The sequence below is a fragment of the Podarcis erhardii genome (assembly GCF_964252035.2).
Source record: "Podarcis erhardii genome assembly, chromosome: 17".
Taxonomy (NCBI): Eukaryota; Metazoa; Chordata; class Lepidosauria; order Squamata; family Lacertidae; genus Podarcis; species Podarcis erhardii.
In genome coordinates, this window is record NC_138515.1 from 4,141,042 (window position 1) to 4,159,328 (window position 18,287).

The window sequence follows — 18,287 nt, forward strand, 5'->3', positions numbered from 1 at the left end:
GAAGGAGAGGATAGGCCCAAGAGGAGCCACAGCCACACATTGACAGCAGCAGCCTCCAGTAACTCACAGTGTAGGGAACATGGTTGGGAAACGAGAGATGCAAGAGCATGCCCCAACAAGGGGAATATGACTCCCATGCACTTTTAGTATGCCTGAGCCAGCTGTAGTCATCGCAGAGGCAAAAGACAGGGAGCTCGTGCACATGAACCCACACTGGAGACGCCACAGAACAGTTCCCTAACTATTTAGCCATTGCAGCAAACAGGAAGCAGATACCTTATGGGACATTTGCTTCCCTCAGTTTCAAGACATATGCTGGATTGAGACACGTCAAAGAAGCGATTCAGTTAAACGCGTTGCAAACTCATACAGGGAAATCTGGTAGGGAAAGACAGGACTCCACAGCGCCATCTGGTGTCACAGTGTCAGATTGCATATACAACGCATATAAAATGCTTTTTCTTTACCAGTCTAGCTGAGTCCATAGTCATATATACCAGGAACACATGGGCTGCAGGAGAAACCTCTCACCTGTGGAGCAGCTTAAGTTACACATGCTGTGTGTTCCAGGTCTCAATAAAAAGTACAATCCAATGCTACAAATGGGGGGGGGGGGCAGACTTAGGAACTGCTGAGCCAATTAGGAGGAGCCCTGCATGGGCCAAGAAGTCCTTTTGGCCTACCCCTCCCACAGCAACCCATGTGAGTGAGGAGAAGGTAAAGGAGCTCCTAACCCTGAGCCTTGGCACAAAAAAGTCTCTGCCTGTTCCCTGGGCTGAAAGTCTCACAGCTGGTCCATCACTCTTTGCCTGCATCTAGTGGCTGCTGAGGTGGGTATTGAGTAAGCCAGGGCTTGGCTTTGTCTTAAGGCTTTGTTCTCTTCCTCTTCTGTGTAGACACATTCAGGAGGTAGTGAACCTTCAGGCTCAACAGAACAGGGAGCTGCAGGAGTTGTATGAGCGACTGCGTTCCATCAAAGATAGCAGGTCAGAATCCTCTGACATCTCCCTGCAACTGTCGTCTCCACGCCGGCCCAAGTCTTTCAAAAGCAAGCTGCGTAGCAGGCCACAGTCTCTGTCGCATGTTGACAATGGCATCGTTGCTCCCGGTAAGAGATGGGAGTGGGAGGTGGTTCAGAATATGGGTGCCGGTGTAGGGAATTGTCAAAGCTGAAGGGTTCCTTAATGTAGAAGAAAAGTCCGAAGTTCACGAATGCATGAAAGAGTCCGGTTCACAAAATAAGTTTTCCTTTCCACTTTGCATTCTTTGCCATGGGAATTCTATATTATTTCCTTGTTGACTCATTACACGTGATGTAGTAGAAGTCTAGAGAGCTTCCCCATTGCCACTTTCCTTTGTTATGTTTTGCCTTGGTGAGCTGAACTTTTCAAAAATCTCTTGACAAGAGTCACTAGTTGGGTGCCCAAATCCCTTGGATACAGATCCATTCATTTGTCATCTTCTCCATTCCCACCCCATAGTTTTGTTACCTCTAATCATGTGCCTCCCCCCCAACTTTCCTTTGCCTTACAGAATGCTGTTGTGCTACCACTGCTGCCTCTGTGATAGACTATCAGTTGAGCATTCAGGCCCATTTGCTGCACCAGAGCTGTTCACAAGCAGAGACTAGCCAAGGTATTTGCACGTTCCATTCTTCTCTTCTGAAATGTCAGTGTTTTATATTTAATATCTTCCTGTTGGTAGATGACACCACCACTCCATTGTAGGTCTGTGGATGACAGATGTATATTTTGCAGACTAATAATTTTCACATCTCTGCAACTTCACCATGCAAACAGAATCTGATAGCTAGCATTGTGTGTGTGTGTGTGTGTGTGTGTGAGAGAGAGAGAGAGAGAGAGAGAGAGAGAGAGAGAGAGAGAGAGAAAGAAAGAAAGAAAGAAAGAGTGTGTAAAAACAAGTTTCTAGCTGCCATGACTGAGAGGTGATTCATATTTTATATAGTGCTTTTGGTACACCAGTATTTGCCGTAAACATCTAGAGTTTGGAAAGGGGATACATACTTCAGTACATGTTATAGAGGCATTGCAGGAGATTGCAAACTTCTGTGGCTTCCAATCTTCGAGTGTTTGGGGGATGCATCTCTTTCCACTTCACTTGTTTCTGCCCATCCTGTCAATGTAGTGTTGATGCTGTGTAAATGGTGAAGCTGAGAATCTGGGAAATAAGAAGGCAGTAACACAGGCTAAACCTTTAAAACACATTTTGCTTCTCAAAAAAATCTCAGCTTGTTTAATGGCTGCTGTCAATTGTAACTGTGAGGGGTAAACTACAGTGTGAGAATTAACTGAGGGGGGGGAATGTGCTTTAAAGGTTTAATGTATTTAGAAGCCCTGAAACTGGAGCCTGTGGGCAAACCTTCCCACCACTGGGTAGGACTGACTTACCTAGCTCCTTCTTTCACAACCAGTTCTAAACTATCGCCAGGCCACCTAACCTAAATCCCCTCGTTTTTCCCTCCCCCTGCTCCTCCTGTCATTGATTTAAAAGCAAATCTAAATTAAACGGCAACCTACATTTGGAGATAAAATAAAATAAGCTTATATATGCAAATCTGTTGAAGTGGCAAGGCTTACTCAGAGTGCAAATCTGATTTTCTTTGCTACGGAAAAATGTACTTTTTGAAGTTCAACACCATGGTCCTGCCTCTCATGATCGCTCTTCCCCTCGCCCAGTGGCATCACGTGGGCAGGGCCAGAGGGGCAGTGAGCTCGGGCGCATTGGGGCGGGCATTTTGCTCCTCACCGTCCTGCCAGCCCAGCGCTGTTTTGCGATGCTGCAGGACTGTGGGAGGAAGACGCAGCAGACAGGTGCCCTTCCCTGTTCCGGGTGCATGCCTGTTGCATCCTCCTCGCGCCAGGGGCGAACGAAGGCGTGTGACACCTGGGGCAGGGCATCACTATGTAGGGTGCATGTGTGGCGTCGCTACGTACGATGCATGCGCTGCACGTAGCAACACCGCACATACGCTGTACATAGTGTTTTGTCGGCGGCGCCGCTCCAGCGCCATATGGAACGGTGCCGGGATCCTCTGCTTGTGGCTGCAGTTGCGAACGGAAGATCCTCTACCCGCGTTACATACAGCGCATGCATGCGACGCCGCACATATGCTGTACATAGCGGTTTGCTGCCGACACCGGAATCCTCTGCTCGCGGCTGCAGCAGAGGCATCCGCGGGGTGCCTTCTTGTCACCCCCCCAATATGGCACCTGGGGCGCACTGCCCCCCCTTGTTGCAATGCCACTGCTTCACCCAGCCCTGCAGCATTGCTAAGTGGTGCAGAGCTGGAAGGCAGAGTGCGCCCTTAGGATATAGGTGCGTTGCGCCCTCCAAGGGCTGCAGGTGGCAGGGGTGCAGCTCAGCCCTACTTGGTGTCAGGGGGAGGGTACTCCAGCGGCATTAGTGGTGTGGGCTGGGTGAGGGCTCTGTACCCACATGTACCCACACCAGCCACGCAATCTACGCCGCTGCCCTCCCCTGTGGGAAGAGACCCAAACGGCACATCCCATTTTTACGGATTGTTTCTGCTTTCTATAATGTCCTTTAAAATATTTCCCATGCCCTCAGACCAGCTCTGCATCGTCAGCAGCACTGCTTCTTGTCAGCAGACGACGGCCAGTAAGAAAGGGATGTTCACAGATGACTTGCACAAACTGGTGGACGACTGGACAAAAGAAAAGGTGGGGAACTCCCTTATCAAGCCAAGTCTCAACCAGATCAAACAGAACAAGCATCGGCTGGACTCCGACAGCTGGAGCAAAGTATATGAGGTGAGGGGGGTGGGATTTCATAAAATAAAGTTCACAAGGGTGAGCTTGTGCAAGCTGAGATACCTTAGCTGTTGTCCTGCTGGGGGTGACCTTGCTCCCCACCCCCACTTAATCATTTTCACAACCCAGGCATTATGGGGAGGCACCTGTTTTTCTCTAGCTATTACACTATGTGTAATAGCTGGAGTCCATGTGAACTCAGGATTGTCACCTCTTCAGGGAGGGGAGGAGAGAGGGTTGCTCCTAGGTTTAATCTCCAAGACTTCACTCCAAAACTAGCAGAGTGGATCTAAACCAAAGAGTTATAGAAGCTCCCCCACCCCCCCGTCTTGCATTAATGGACCTGGGAAGCCGCAGAAGGACGGACAGATGGAGGAATGGGGACACAGGCACAACATCAGTTCTAGGATGCAAAAGTGGGAGCAGGTGTCTAAAAAGAGTAGCTTCTCCCTATAAAATTGTATAAGTCTTGGAAAAGAGATAAAGATCTGAAAGGAACATCCTTGCTTCCTCCCACGTGCCAGAATTTGTGCTTAAGTGTGTCTACCCACCTCTTAGAGTCTCTACAACAGTTGGAAATATTACCATATTGAGAGCCATCTCCAGTTCAGTTAGACTGGAAAAATCCAGGCTTTTAGTTTTCATGGTGATCATGAGGATTTATTTATTATATTTGTCTCCTGCCTTTCCTTTAAGGAGCTCAGCAGAGTTCAGGCTGCTCTCATTATTTTATCCTCAAAACAACACTGTGTAATAAGTTCAGCGGAGATATGATGACTGACCCAGTGCCACTCAGTTAACTCTGTGACTGTTTGAGGGTTTGAACCTGGGTCTCCTTAGTCCTCATTTGACTTCTTAGCCACTGGCAGGGTTGAGTTGTTTCACTTCCTACATTTCAATCCTCTCCTGTGCTCCTTTGTTAGGAAGATACAGCAAAAGGTACAGAATCAATTGAAGCAAGGACTTCCTCTCATTTTATGTAGTACCTCAAGTAGTGCCTCTTTCCCTATGAACCTACCCAGACCCTGAGGTCATCTTCTGAAGCCTTTCATCATGTGCCTCCTCCATAAGAGGTCCAGAGGGTGGCAACATGAGAATGGGCCTTTTCTGCAGTGGCTCCCCATTTGTCCCCCCCCCCCCAATTTTTTAATTAGTTTTCCACAAAATTTTTAAACACACAAACAAATAAACAAACAAACATAAATCCTAGCCTTATTAAAACTAATCTTATTAACATTGTTAAGCGAGTTCCTTGTATCCCCTTGGTTGAATTTCAGTGTATATCAGTTTAACGGTTTTCCAAAACCTATATTCTCATAAAATTAACTTAATCACTTAACATCTTTCTTTCTTTCCCAATCTAAATTTCAATTTTATCACATTACATGTTTAAATCCTAAGCCTATCTGGTATTTGCAAGTTTTCCAATTAATTTAACTTAAGATATTTAACTAAATAATCTTTAAATTTTGTCCATTCTTCCTGGTAATCCTCCACCTTCTGGTCACGGACTCTTCCAGTCAGGTCAGCTAGCTTCAAAAAATCCATCATCTTCATCTGCCAGTGTGGCTCCCTATTTGAGGAATGCTTTCCCCACGGAGGTTTGGCTGGCATCTTCATTATACACCTTTCCTTTTTAACCAGGCCTTTGGCTGATTGGCATGCCCTTTTAAAATGTGGGGGGCGGGGTGGTTATTGGGTTGTTTTTGTTTCTCTTATGTATTTTCTGTTTTTATATTGTGATTTTAAGCTGTGACTGCCCTGAGACATGCAGGTATAGGGCAGTATACAAATTTTAATAATACTAATAATCATCATAATAATAGTTTCTTGTTTCTTTTGTTTTTAAAGACGACAACATCTACAGTGGGCTACACGTCCACATGGATTTCCTCGCTTTCCCAGATCCGAGGGACCGTACCAGCTGCTTTGCCCCAAGGACTTCCCCTGTCCCCCTTTACCGGCACACTATCGCCATATGGAGTACCCCACGTATGCCAGTATAACACCATGACAGGGACAACTTACCCAGTGCAATGGGTGGGCATTTCAGGGACAGCCCAGCAGTCTGTTGTTGTCCCTGCCCAGCCTGTGGGACCATTTCAGCCAGGGATAAGCATGCCAGCCTTTCCAGCATCACCTGTGCAAAACCCAGCTCCCATCCCCCCAAGTCCCAAATGAAGGCGGACGGCTAAAAGGATGATAGATATGGGGACTGTGCCTATAACTCATGATTCCATTCCTCTGCCTTGCATTCTGCGGCCTGGATTTTGGGGTGAATTCCCCAGAGCAGCAATGTGGTGGGAGATTGCCTTTGCATTCTCTTATTTGAATACTTGATATAATATTCTTTGGGGGGTTTTTTTTATATCATACTTGAGAGAGCTTTGGCCTGTGCATCTCATTGTTCCTGAGATGGACAGCATGCACATGTGCTGCTTATTAATGACCCTTCCCTGTCATTCTGGCCCCAGGTCCCTTGAGTTTTTGAGGCTGATAGCAACCCTTTTTAAATTGTTCACATACTGGCATCTGAGTTAATTTATTGAAGGAGTGGGAGCAGCAGGGAAAGTGACACTTTGGATCCTCTTTTAATTTTACATTTCTGTCTGGTTTCATTGGCAGCTTTCATTGACGGGTGGTGGTGGGGAACAGATTTTATTTGCAGAAAGATTTGCTGTCACTGAATCCTGTCTTAAATTCTCCCCTCTCCTACCCCAAGTGACAGGGCTTTTACAGTTGGAGGACCATTGAAGGAAGAGACACAAATGCCACCTATTACCTGTTACTGAAAGGCTTGTAGTTGTTCTTGAGCAATTTAGTACAGCTGTTTATATAATGGCAGCTCAATCCTCATACGCACATGACATTCAGTGGATCCTTTGGGGCTGTTGGCCTAAAGTTAGTACTTGAGTTTGGGGGATGTAGCTTTTTAAAAATTTATTTTGCAGTTAGTTTGTTGTGGTGGAGAGGAAGCTGCAGAAAGGGTGGGAACAGAGTGGGAAATAGCCAAACGGTATTTAACAACATCTCCCATTTCACCCCTTTGCCTCTCTTTTATGATCCATACTTCACAGTTTTAAGGACTGAAACAGGTTGGAACAGGCGCACAGAGTTTTGCATTGGAACAGGTGCACAGAGTTTTGCATTGAGTTGTCTGCCTTACAGTGGATTCAAATGGATAGATGCTCCTACTTTTGATTAGTGTTGTCTCTTGCAGCATAAAACACCTAAGTGGTTGCTGTACTTTGATCACCTTCTGCCAAGATTAAGAAGTCCCATCTTTACGGAGAACTTTTGAAAACTGAGTAGGTTGTACATGCATTTATGATGGCAAGAAAGTAGTGCCAGGCTTTCTGGTTTTCTGACTTAAAGAGAAAAATGTGCCTGTTCAAAGATAGCAAGAGATCTAAAACTATTTTGAATAGGTTACATGCATGAAAGTCCATTTCCTGCTGGAGTCTTGTACCTCACATAACCCCCTTATTTTATAAACTATATTTCAGCTGCCCTATAAGGCCCATGCTTGCAAGTTCATCTCTACAGGAGACTAAGTCAGTTACATTGACCTTATTGGGCCAAGGGCAATGCAACATTGCACTATAGTTTAAACTATGGTTTAGCCTACATGAGTACCTTGCTCTTCCCCCATCCCTGACTGTGGAGCCAGGAAATAAGGCGAAGGCTTGTTTATCACAATGTGACATGTGAATCCTCACTTATGGTTTTTTTCTGCCCAGAGAATAGAAGCCAAGGTTTGTTCTTGGCTTACCACATGATTTATCTGCAGGAAACAAACCACAAACTTGTTGTGAATTCACACATCACAACAAGCCAGACTCTGGCTTGTTTCCCCCCTTGCATGATATAGCCCTGTGTTTTAAACCATACTTTATTTTAAACTATTATTTAATGTTACATGCGAACTGGGCCATAGACTATGGAGGTCTTAATTTACTGAGTTTTAAGACTATAAGACTTATAGTCTTAAACTTTTTTCAAGGTAATATTTCATGTAGCAGTTGATTCTTTTGGACCCCAGAATCCTTGAAATATATTCCTGATGCACAGGAATATTCTCCCTTGATATATCTGGACTGATATGTCAGGGAACTGATATTTCAAGCTCTGGTTCACTTTGAGTTAACAAAGTTAAATGTTTGTCTTCGGAGTGCTGTAAGAGATTTGCAATGCTGTTGAACATGGAAGCTGGCTTGCTTTGCTGATGGATATTTAGAGAATGAAGAGGAGGGAGGCTGTATCTCTCTACCTTAAAGTGATTGGGACTTCAACTAGATAAATCCTGTTTAAAATGATGGGATTAAATAAATCAGAGTACTTTGGTTTGGGCCTACCTGTAATCCCATCCCCTTTTTTGGAGTAGCTGCAAAAACTCAGCCTCTCAAAGGGACACTTGAAGCTCCAGTGAATTTGGGAGCCTCTGGAAGTTTTGTGGCTTTCCTTCCCTCCCCACCATGAACAAAAGATCCTGTTTCCCATGCATTATGCAGCCTCCTTGTTCTGCCTGCAAAGATTTGCAGTGCCTTGTGATAGATAATCTTTAGTATCTTTTCAGATTTTTACTGGAAAGTCAAAAAAAATAGTTCTAGTCTTTTGAAGTTTGATGATGTTTAAACAGTGCATTGCTGCATCTCTCATTAGGATCTGCAGCAGCTGAATTATATATACTTTGGGGTGGGGGTGGGGGTTCAGTTTGAAGAACTGAGAGAACAGTGTTATATATTTTTTCTTTCTTTTTTGCAAAATAGAAACACAATCCTGTTTGTTTTTTAAAAAAATGTTCCCCTGCTATCTCTTTAAAAACGGACACTTTGACTACAAATACATGTTTTCTAGTTAGGATAACTTGTAGGAAAGCATGGAATTGTGTGCTGTCTTTGAAAACTGTTGCCAAGTTAGCCGACTTGAAAGCCTTGAAAACACAAATCTGCTAGGAAATGGTAGAGGGCCTTATTTCCCCCAGCAATTGTGTGTGCCTTGGGTACACCAGTGGTACACCAGTGTTTTTTGTGGCAGACGTGCACAGTGCAAATGGCAAGCATGTGTCCTTGAACACTGGTGTTCATGTGTCAGGGTTCCATTGGTCCAATCAAGGTTTCCTGCTTATTGTTGTAAATCTCACGTTGTGTCTTGTGCACTGAGCCATCTGACCATTCCACGCTGCTCGGAGTTCCCAGAGCCATTGCTTCACATTTGACAATAGGGGACTCCCTTTTGCAAATCCTGACATGGTTTGTTCGTCTGTCTCACTTCTGATAATGGAATGAAAATGGTGGTCATGAAGTAACCTATGTTCGCCAGTGCTTATACCACTGTCTGTGGCATTAAAAGCTAGGATGGAATTAAGGATTACGTAGGGTAAGTGGCTGCTGACCCAAAGAACTGCCACCCCTCTCCTCCTCTTCCCCATAACCTCTGGCAAAGGAACTTGTGATGTGACATCATTGTGCTCACATATTCTTCTTGTAGAGTATGTGGGGCTACTGTTTTCAGCGGCTGCCATGTGTACTTTGTAACATCTGGTTTCCTGCCATATGTGGCCAAAAATCAGAGGATAAGTCCATACCAGGGTGTGATGGAGCCATTGTTGCCCTTAAGTGTGCGTGATTTTTTCCCTGCCCCACAATTCTTTGGTTAAACATGTGTTTGTGGGATTTTGAAACATAACCAAAGCCTGTTTCACCATCGGTGACAGTAGAGGGGGTGGCGAATCAGTGCACAGTGGGCAGTGATGCTTCTTCTCACATCACCTTCTAACTTCGGAGGAAATAAAGACAAACTTGACCTGACTCCCATCTCTGCAGCTAGGGAGACCTGAGTGAACCACAGTCTAGAAAATGGAGAGAGGCACTGAAATGTATGTTTGACAAAACAGGAAAAATATTTGGTATGTTTTATATGTTGGGTTTTGAATCTCTACATTTAATGCAAAACATTTACTATCCAGTCCCCCCCCCTTCCTTCTTACATTTTGCTGTTCTTTCAAACCTGAATCCTGACAAGGATCAAACTGTGAATTTGGTTTTGGGTTTTAAAAGGCACTTTTTCTGCTGTGATGCTTTGAGACTAAGCTTGTATGATGTTAATGGAATGTATCATTTTAATAACTGGGTGGATTTTTCAGTTGTATTCCAGCTGAGTTGCTTTTCCATGTTACATTTCAAGTTTCATTTTCTTATCTACCTCATTTGTTAGTGCTGTTTCAGTCTAGGCTGTGAACTAAACTACCATTCCTGTGTATTTCTTGTCTATTTTAAATTTGAGGTGGTGTTTTTACACACTTGGCTCTTCACTCCCCCCCCCAGCCCATTTCCCTGTTTGTAATTTGGCACTAGCCACTCAAGCTGTTTACTATTTTAAGGAGGATATTTAACTTTCACAAGGAAGACTTCAGAGATTTATTCATCACATTGAGTTAAACTTATAGCGACATGTGAATGAATAGAACAAGTTCATGCATTGTCTACTGTATGTTGCAACTGGTTGTGGCATCTTAGCAAAGTGTGTGACCCACTGCCTCATTAGTCTTCCATTTGACAATGGGAAAAATTAGTGCAAAAAGCTTGCTTTGTTTAGGAAGGAATTCTTCCTTTGTATATGCATTGAATTATTGCTGACAATTAAACTACTGAGGGTGGTGCCAACATAATGCTACTGATCTCTTAACCATGGTCAAGGGATCCACAGCAGAATGTGGAATTGCACTCCCTTCTTCAGTCTCTACTTTTTTGGGGTGCAAATTCCTCCCACCCTCCCCTTCTGCTGGCCTGACTCACAGTTATAGTTTGCGTTGGCCCCAGTCTCAACAGTGGTTAATGTTAAAACAAGGGTGTGCTGTTTCCCAGCTAAAGCCAAATTTCTGGTTAAAAGCAAACCCCCTTGTATTAGTCACAGCTAAGCTTTGTGGTTGGATCCAGAGTTTTTGTTCAGTTGATGGTAAGACTTCCGTGGGAACAGGGAGGGAAGCAATTTCCAGCTACTGCCTCGCCCCCCTGCAGCCCCCCCCCCCGCAAATCTGCTGTGGCCTCCCAATCCTCTGGAGCAGAGTTAGGATGGGAGTTGGGGGGCTGTAGGGGGAATCACAGAAAACGGATTGCCTCCCTATTGCACTGACAAAAAGAAGCCTAACCATCAGCTGAGTGACTCTGTTGGATGCAACCTGTTACCTTTAACTGTGATTAAGACCGATGTGGAGGGAACACACGGTCTCATCCCGCAGCTTGATGCCTTAACCAAGTTTAAAGTGTTGGGAGTGTTAGATTGGCATAAGCTCTGAACAAGGTGTGCAGGGTACCTTTGGAAGGCAGGGGCCTTCTGTTGCATTTAGGCAATAAAATGATACATTCCTGGTTATTTTGAATTCTGAAACCCAGCAACACTGTTATTGTAAGTGCTGTCATTTTTGTAGGCTGTACCTCTTTAAAGGTGAATTGTATTATTTCAGAGTTGCTTCAGTTAATCAACTGAAGTCCAGTTTAGCATCTCTCCTGGAATGTTGTCGTGGTTTTTTTTGTTTTGTTTTGTTTTGTTTTTGCAAGGGGGGGAAGGGTTGTGTATTTTTTATACTTATACAGCAGTTAGATGGTGGAACGGCAAAACTGATTCTGTAAGGAGTCACTATACAGACTTGGGTCATCCCCTGCCTCCTGGTTGTCTTCAAAAACTATTCTTCTTAGTAAATATTTATGGTGTCTATATTCCACCCCACACCTATAATTTATTCACATTTCATTGTATAAGAAGCTGTAACTGTGAGCAGTGTAGTACAAGAAAATTGGTTCACCAAACCAAATTCTACCCCTTGCATGTGAACAGTTGTTCACAAGGGCCTGGTACAACTGATGGGATGCTATTCTGCCCCTGCCCCCTCTAGAGCCCTGAGAATAAAATGCTGCTAAGGCATTATGCATTTTCTACTTACTACCTTGCAGCTCTCATTGAAGCTAATGGAACTGATCCAGCTTAAACCAGCAATGATTATCGCATATAGTATGTAAGAACAAATCCCCTCCTTTTTAAAAATCACCATTTATCTTATTCTTTTGGAGTGCGGAAGGAGTTGGTTTCCAATGAAAAAAAAAATCTTTAAAAGGCTAAGCATGAATTTATAAACTTTCTGCTAAACGGAGGCCTTACTTGTATCCTCCCGCATAAAATGCTTCCTTCACAGGATGTATTTCTTATGTAGAGACAATCTCCATGTAGAAAAATGTGGAATATGGCCATGGGCAACTGCTTTGCTGCAAGTCAGTAGAAAGCATGACTTTGGAAGCCAGTGCCTGTAAGAACCTGTATACTTGCCATATACTTCACATATGATGATGGACAATGCTTTTCCTACAGTGAGATTACCTGTATGTAGGGGGAAAAATTATGCATGAAGTAGCCCTTAGTGATGGTGCAGAAAGTGCAGAAAGTCCTGTGGAGCACGTTGTGGCCTGTTATGCTTCAACCAACCCCTTGTAGGGCACTTGTTATATACAAAGCTCTTTTTTCTCACTTCCATCTGACAGAAGGAAGAAGATGGTGGCTGCAGAGGAGGGAAAAAGAGGTGTCCCTGTCCTGTCAAGTGGCAAGGAAAACATTTTTTCTTGGAATCTGTGGTAAAATATATCCGAGTTGTACCACAGATAGAGGCAAGCACAAATATACATAAATTGTTGGAAGAAAATGCAAAAGAGTAAGGCTTTAATTCTCCCTTCCAGGGCCATAGATTTAATTTGCAAGACTAGGAACAAACTTCTGTTTTTGTATTTTCAAAGCATCCTAGAAGGGTGTTGTTTTGGTTCATTTATGCCTTAGAGAACCATACATTTTGGCAGCCATTTTGGAAGTGCAATTGTCTTTGAGGTTCCTAATGCAGCTTCAAACAAGCAAACAAAAGACCTCTCAGTTAAAACTACTATATTCTATTTAAAAAAGGTCTTTCATTCTGTTTTTTTGTTTTTGTTTTTGCTAGAGATTGCTGAGGAGCATGCAGGCCTACTAAAACAGCATGATAAATTCAGGTATATGCTGTGAATAAATGTCTCCTTAGATTTCCATACTTGCTAACAACTTCTGAATTTCAGAAATATTTTTTATGTATGTGAATTATACTTTAATGTAGCATCTTAGGACTTATTTTTTAAAAAACCCTTTCTTTACTTTTTTACATTAAGGCTGAGATTTTTATGGCTGCATAGAGGATGCAGGTGACCGGTTCATTGTTAACAGGGATGAGGCATCCCATTCAGTTTTTGAAAAATCATAGCCCAGAACTTTATGGTAGAAAACGAATGTCTTTTATCAGCAGTTGTTTCCATGTGTTTTTTTAATTATTTTTGCAAGCTGTGAGTTGACTTCATTTGTACACAACCATTAACAAATATTTTTTTAAACTGTTATAAAGGAAAATAAAGGCTGTGTTGAAAAAAAACCCCAATTAAATATAGTCTGGATGTTACTGCAATTTCTGCTAAAGAGGGGTGAGGGAAAGCCAAAGGAAATAAATAGTATTGCTGGAAAATACAGTGTAAATATTACGGCATTGTGGCTTCTTTCTTAGCAATACTTGTTCATCTACTAATTCATTGATACATTGCATTTTAGATACATTGAAGCCTGGGAGCGAAAACTTCAAGTGCTATGGAAGTTTGGGATAGGAAGTATGCCCTGAATATGCACTCTTCGTTTGTAACTTTGAAGAGTGCTCTAAAAACTTTTTGTTAGGATGGCAGAAAAATCTGTTAAATGAGTATATAAATTTAAAACACCAGCAGTCCAGAGAGATTCCAGAGGTAGAAAAAGAAAACACCAAGATATGGGGCGGCTGCATTCCCTTACCTCAAAACAATCTATTTAATTTCTGCTGTAATAGTTTGCACCTTCTTATCTAGTCTACAATCTTAGATAAAGGTGTGTTTAGTTTTTGTTTAAAAAACTGATTCATTCTTTATTTTTCAATTAATAAAGGTAAGTTATGGATTATATCCAGTCCTGATCAGTCACAAGAGAACCCCCCTCCCTAATATTCTATTATTCAAATTATTACTTTGTTGTGGCATGAATATCTATGTAATACTATCTATAATTTTATCTTGGCCTTCATACAAGGCAGTCAAAACAAAATAAAAAAATTCCCTCCAGTAGCACCTTAAAGACCAACTAAGTTAGTTCTTGGTATGAGCTTTCATGTGCATGCACACTTCTACAGATACTTCTTCAGGTATCTGAAGAAGTGTGCATGCACACGAAAGCTCATACCAAGAACTAACTTAGTTGGTCTTTAAGGTGCTACTGGAAGGAATTTTTTTATTTTGTTTTGACTATGGCAGACCAACACGGCTTTTGACTATGGCAGACCAACACGGCTACCTATCTGTAACTGATATAATTATTATTATTATTATTATTATTATTATTATTATTATTATTATTATTATTGTTATTATTATTATTATTATTTATTATTATTTGTACCCCGCCCATCTGGCTGGGCCTCCCCAGCCACTCTGGGCGGCTTCCATAAAAACCAAAAATACAGTAAAATATCACAGATTAAAAACTTCCCTGAACAGGGCTGCCTTAAGATGTCTTCTGAATGTCAGGTAGTTATTTATCGCTTTGACATCTGATGGGAGGGCGTTCCACAGGGCAGGCGCCACTACCGAGAAGGCCCTCTGCCTGGTTCCCTGTAGCTTTGCTTCTCGCAATGAGGGAACCGCCAGAAGGCCCTCGGCGCTGGACCTCAGCGTCCGGGCAGAACGATGGGGGTGGAGACGCTCCTTCAGGTATACTGGGCCGAGGCCATTTAGGGCTTTAAAGGTCAACACCAGCACTTTGAATTGTGCTCGGAAACGTACTGGGAGCCAATGTAGGTCTTTCAAGACGGGTGTTATGTGGTCTCGGCGGCCGCCCCCAGTCACCAGTCTAGCTGCCGCATTCTGGATTAGTTGTAGTTTCCGAGTCACCTTCAAAGGTAGCCCCACGTAGAGCGCATTGCAGTAGTCCAAGCGGGAGATAACCAGAGCATGCACCACTCTGGCGAGACAGTCCGCGGGCAGGTAGGGTCTCAGCCTACGTACCAGATGGAGCTGGTACACAGCTGCCCTGGATACAGAATTGACCTGCGCCTCCATGGACAGCTGTGAGTCCAAAATGACTCCCAGGCTGCGCACCTGGTCCTTCAGGGGCACAGTTACCCTATTCAGGACCAGGGAGTCCTCCACACCAGCCCGCCCCCTGTCCCCCAAAAACAGTACTTCTGTCTTGTCAGGATTCAACCTCAATCCATTAGCCGCCATCCATCCTCCAACCGCCTCCAGGCACTCACACAGGACCTTCACCGCCTTCACTGGTTAATCTTGTCCCCCAACCCCATCTATCCTCTTAACAGCCATGTGGGGTAAAAAATATTCTAAAATCCACGGTTATGCAGTACCTTTACTAGGAAAGTAGTAAATAAGTTTTTGAGTTCTTCAGCACTGTTCATCAGATTGGACATTAAGCAAAGCATTAGAACAGGATGGCCAACCCTTTTAGGTCTGTGGGGCACATTTCGATTTTTGAGTGAGCGTCATGGACATCACATCATTTAGTCATATTACCACACATACACTGAAAAGAAAGCGCACACATCCACTCACTTTCCCAAGGGATCTTGGTAAAATTTTGATCCAGTAGAATTAACTTGAGCCTTGAAAAGCAGAGTTGAAAGAGGAGTTGAAAAATAGTGCCACTCTTCTAACTTCTCTCAAGGAAGAAAAACCTCCCTTCCAACCCAAGGGGGCAGGCGGCTGAGGCTTTGTGGGCACTAGGGGGACACATGGAGGGTACCATGGCACACTGGCAATCCCTGCATTATGGCGATTAGCCACTTGGTGATCCTGGGTGCAACTTGAAACCTGTGCAATACCTGTTAAGAGCCTCATCCAGTTAAGCCTGCAATCTCCATGCTAAGAGTAATTGCACACATTGTCACTTCAATTTCAAGCAAGCTTTTTCCTATTACACCGTCACACATTTAATATCCAGAAGGATGAAGAGTTACGGAAAACCCAACAGCTGGCCCACTATTTTGAAGAAATTTTGGTTGGTCCCAATAATGCCCACTCTGGGATTGTGGATTTCTTTGTGTTTATTATCAGACACAGCTTCTTTGCTTCTCAGGGAAGGTAGGTGAGTGTTGCTGCCTCAGGCTTGGTTGCAAGCTAGCAGCATTTTGCTGGGTATGGTTGCAATTTCACCCATACCAATTGCCAGCAGTGGAGGACGGCGGAACCAGATCACCGTGCAATTGAGGCTGCGGTTCTTTTTATCGTTCCCTCCCACCCTATAAAATGCACATTGGTAAAAGAGTTATCTAGACAGAGGAGAAATTTGCCTAAATCCATGCTCACATTAAAAAGGGAAAATACCGTACACATGGCCATGAGCAATTTACCTTTAAAGGTAAAGGGTAAAGGGACTCCTGACCATAAGGTCCAGTCGCGGATGACTCTGGGGTTGCGGTGCTCATCTCGCTTTATTGGCTGAGGGAGCCAGCGTACAGCTTCCCGGTCATGTGGCCAGCAGGACTAAGCCGCTTCTGGCGAACCAGAGCAGTGCACATAAATGCCATTTACCTTCCTGCCAGAGTGGTACCTATTTATCTACTTGCACTTTGACATGTTTTTGAACTGCTAGGTGGGCAGGAGCAGGGACCGAGCAATGGGAGCTCACCCTGTCGCAGGGATTCGAACTGCTGACCTTCTGATCGGCAAGTCCTAGGCTCTGTGGTTTAGACCACAGCGCCATCTGCATCTCTAACATTTTACCTTTAGGAACGGTTTAAAAACAGGCTGTTTCCAGGCTGGAAACAATACTCCGAACTTGCTTAGAGGGTTGCCCCCCCCCCCCACAAAGAGGGCCAAAGTCTGGCAACCCTCATAAGATGCTCTGTCGCTGCTGAGCATGCAGCCCCGCCTGGCGAAATGTGCAGGGAAATATGCAGCCTCCCCTGACAGGTGTGTGCCGGCTGTGCTTGGGCAAGTAGGAGTGCATGGCTTGCCCTGGGAGAAGTTATTCCTTCCTTTTCATGGGAGGCTTGTGGCCCAATAGTCTTGTTACCACCGACAACATTGCAGTGGTCTAGGCCTTTAATTCCCCCATTTTCAGAAACTCGGCTTATCTCCTACTGCGCTTTCTTCCCGTGTGTGTGTGTTTCTTCATTTGTAGCATTCAGATCCCACTTTTTCTTCCAGAGATGCTGCGTTCCCCCATCCTCAGCTACTACCCCACAACTATCCTGTGAGATAGGCTAGGCTGAGAGGCAGCGACTGCCCCCCACCGGCCACATCCAGTGAGCTTCGTGGCCGAGCGGGAGATTTGAACTGTAGTCTCTCCCAGGTCCTAGTTGGGCCACTCTAACCAGTGTGCCACGCTGCCTCCGCACCGCCCCATCCGCCGGGCTCCGGGCGCCTCTGCCAAAGGCGGGCTGGGGTCTCAGGCCTTGTGCGAATCCTGAGGAAGCGGCTCTTCTTGTTTACACAGCAGCAGGAGAAGCCCCGACCCGACCCAAGTGGAGTGAAGATCTGCTTCGGGAGCAAGCAGGGAAGAAAGAGTTGCACGGGGATCTGCTGCCCGAGGCAGCTGTTAAGCTGTGGGTGAACATATCAGACGAGACACAGCAATTCTTCAAACAGCTCTTGTTTATTCACAGGCCAGAACAGAACTGAACTGAAGGGTTCAGCCAGCCGGCTTATATAGAGCTCCACTACAATGCAACTGTAACAACTTTCTGTAACTATCCAATCACTGAATGTCACTTTCAATCCCTTATTTGCATGTGTGGACCTGAGTGAAAACTACCTACAGTATCCCCCTGCTGGCCCAGGGCGAGAACTTCAGTACATACAGCAGTTACCTCGCCTTCCCTCATGGCGGGGCCAGTCTGCCTGGCAACCAGTCCCGCCTGATTCTGTCGGCGGCGTCCTTCCCAGCAAACACCGCGCGACTCCCGGCGGCGGCCTCGGCTCCTCTGAGGCCCTTCCTCGACCTGGCGATCCGGACTACGTCTCCCAGCATGCCAAGCGGGACACAGAAACGTGACAATATGGCGCCCAACGAAGGCCCAACCAGGCACCCGCTCCCCCTTCCGGGCGGCCTTTCTCCCGTTACTGGAGCCTATGAGCCGGTGAAACCGAGCGGCGAAATAAAAACGTACGAAGGCCTTCGTATGAGGCGGCGCGAGGCCGGCTGCAGGTTGTGGCGCTTTGCAAGTCTATGTTCGGCAATGAGCCTCCGACTTCCGCCCCTCCCTTGAGGCCGTGCAAACTCACAAGGGGGAGATCAGTCCGTACAGAAACATGGCGGACCCCTCAGGCCACCGGGAGTTGTAGTCCCAAGTCGGCCTAGTCCAGCTTTTGGCGGCCCGGAGAACAACTTTCCCCGAGACTACAAGTCCCATGAAGCTATGCGGCCCCTGGAAAGCGCGAAGAAATCATAACAAGATGG

At 44.9% G+C, this 18,287-nt stretch overlaps 1 protein-coding gene and 1 long non-coding RNA gene across 44 annotated transcripts in view; one reads left to right on the top strand and one right to left on the bottom strand.

Moving 5' to 3' along the window:
* Positions 1 to 12,175, top strand: part of WNK3 (WNK lysine deficient protein kinase 3) — an 87,356-nt gene extending 75,181 nt beyond the window's left edge. For all 43 annotated transcript variants that reach the window (XM_081845899.1, XM_081845872.1, XM_081845883.1 and 40 more), the window contains 4 exons: positions 897 to 1,108; positions 1,534 to 1,635; positions 3,589 to 3,791; positions 5,643 to 12,175. In XM_081845899.1, coding sequence (XP_081702025.1) covers positions 897 to 1,108; positions 1,534 to 1,635; positions 3,589 to 3,791; positions 5,643 to 5,972 — 847 coding nt within the window. In that variant the 3' untranslated portion in view covers positions 5,973 to 12,175. The remainder of the gene's footprint in view (positions 1 to 896; positions 1,109 to 1,533; positions 1,636 to 3,588; positions 3,792 to 5,642) is intronic.
* Positions 1,066 to 17,952, bottom strand: LOC309332747. The gene is made up of 3 exons (XR_014152323.1): positions 17,698 to 17,952; positions 2,025 to 2,178; positions 1,066 to 1,180 (listed from the first exon to the last, which is right to left on the bottom strand). It is a non-coding gene; the product is annotated as an uncharacterized lncRNA (long non-coding RNA).
* Positions 17,953 to 18,287: the final 335 nt, after the last annotated feature.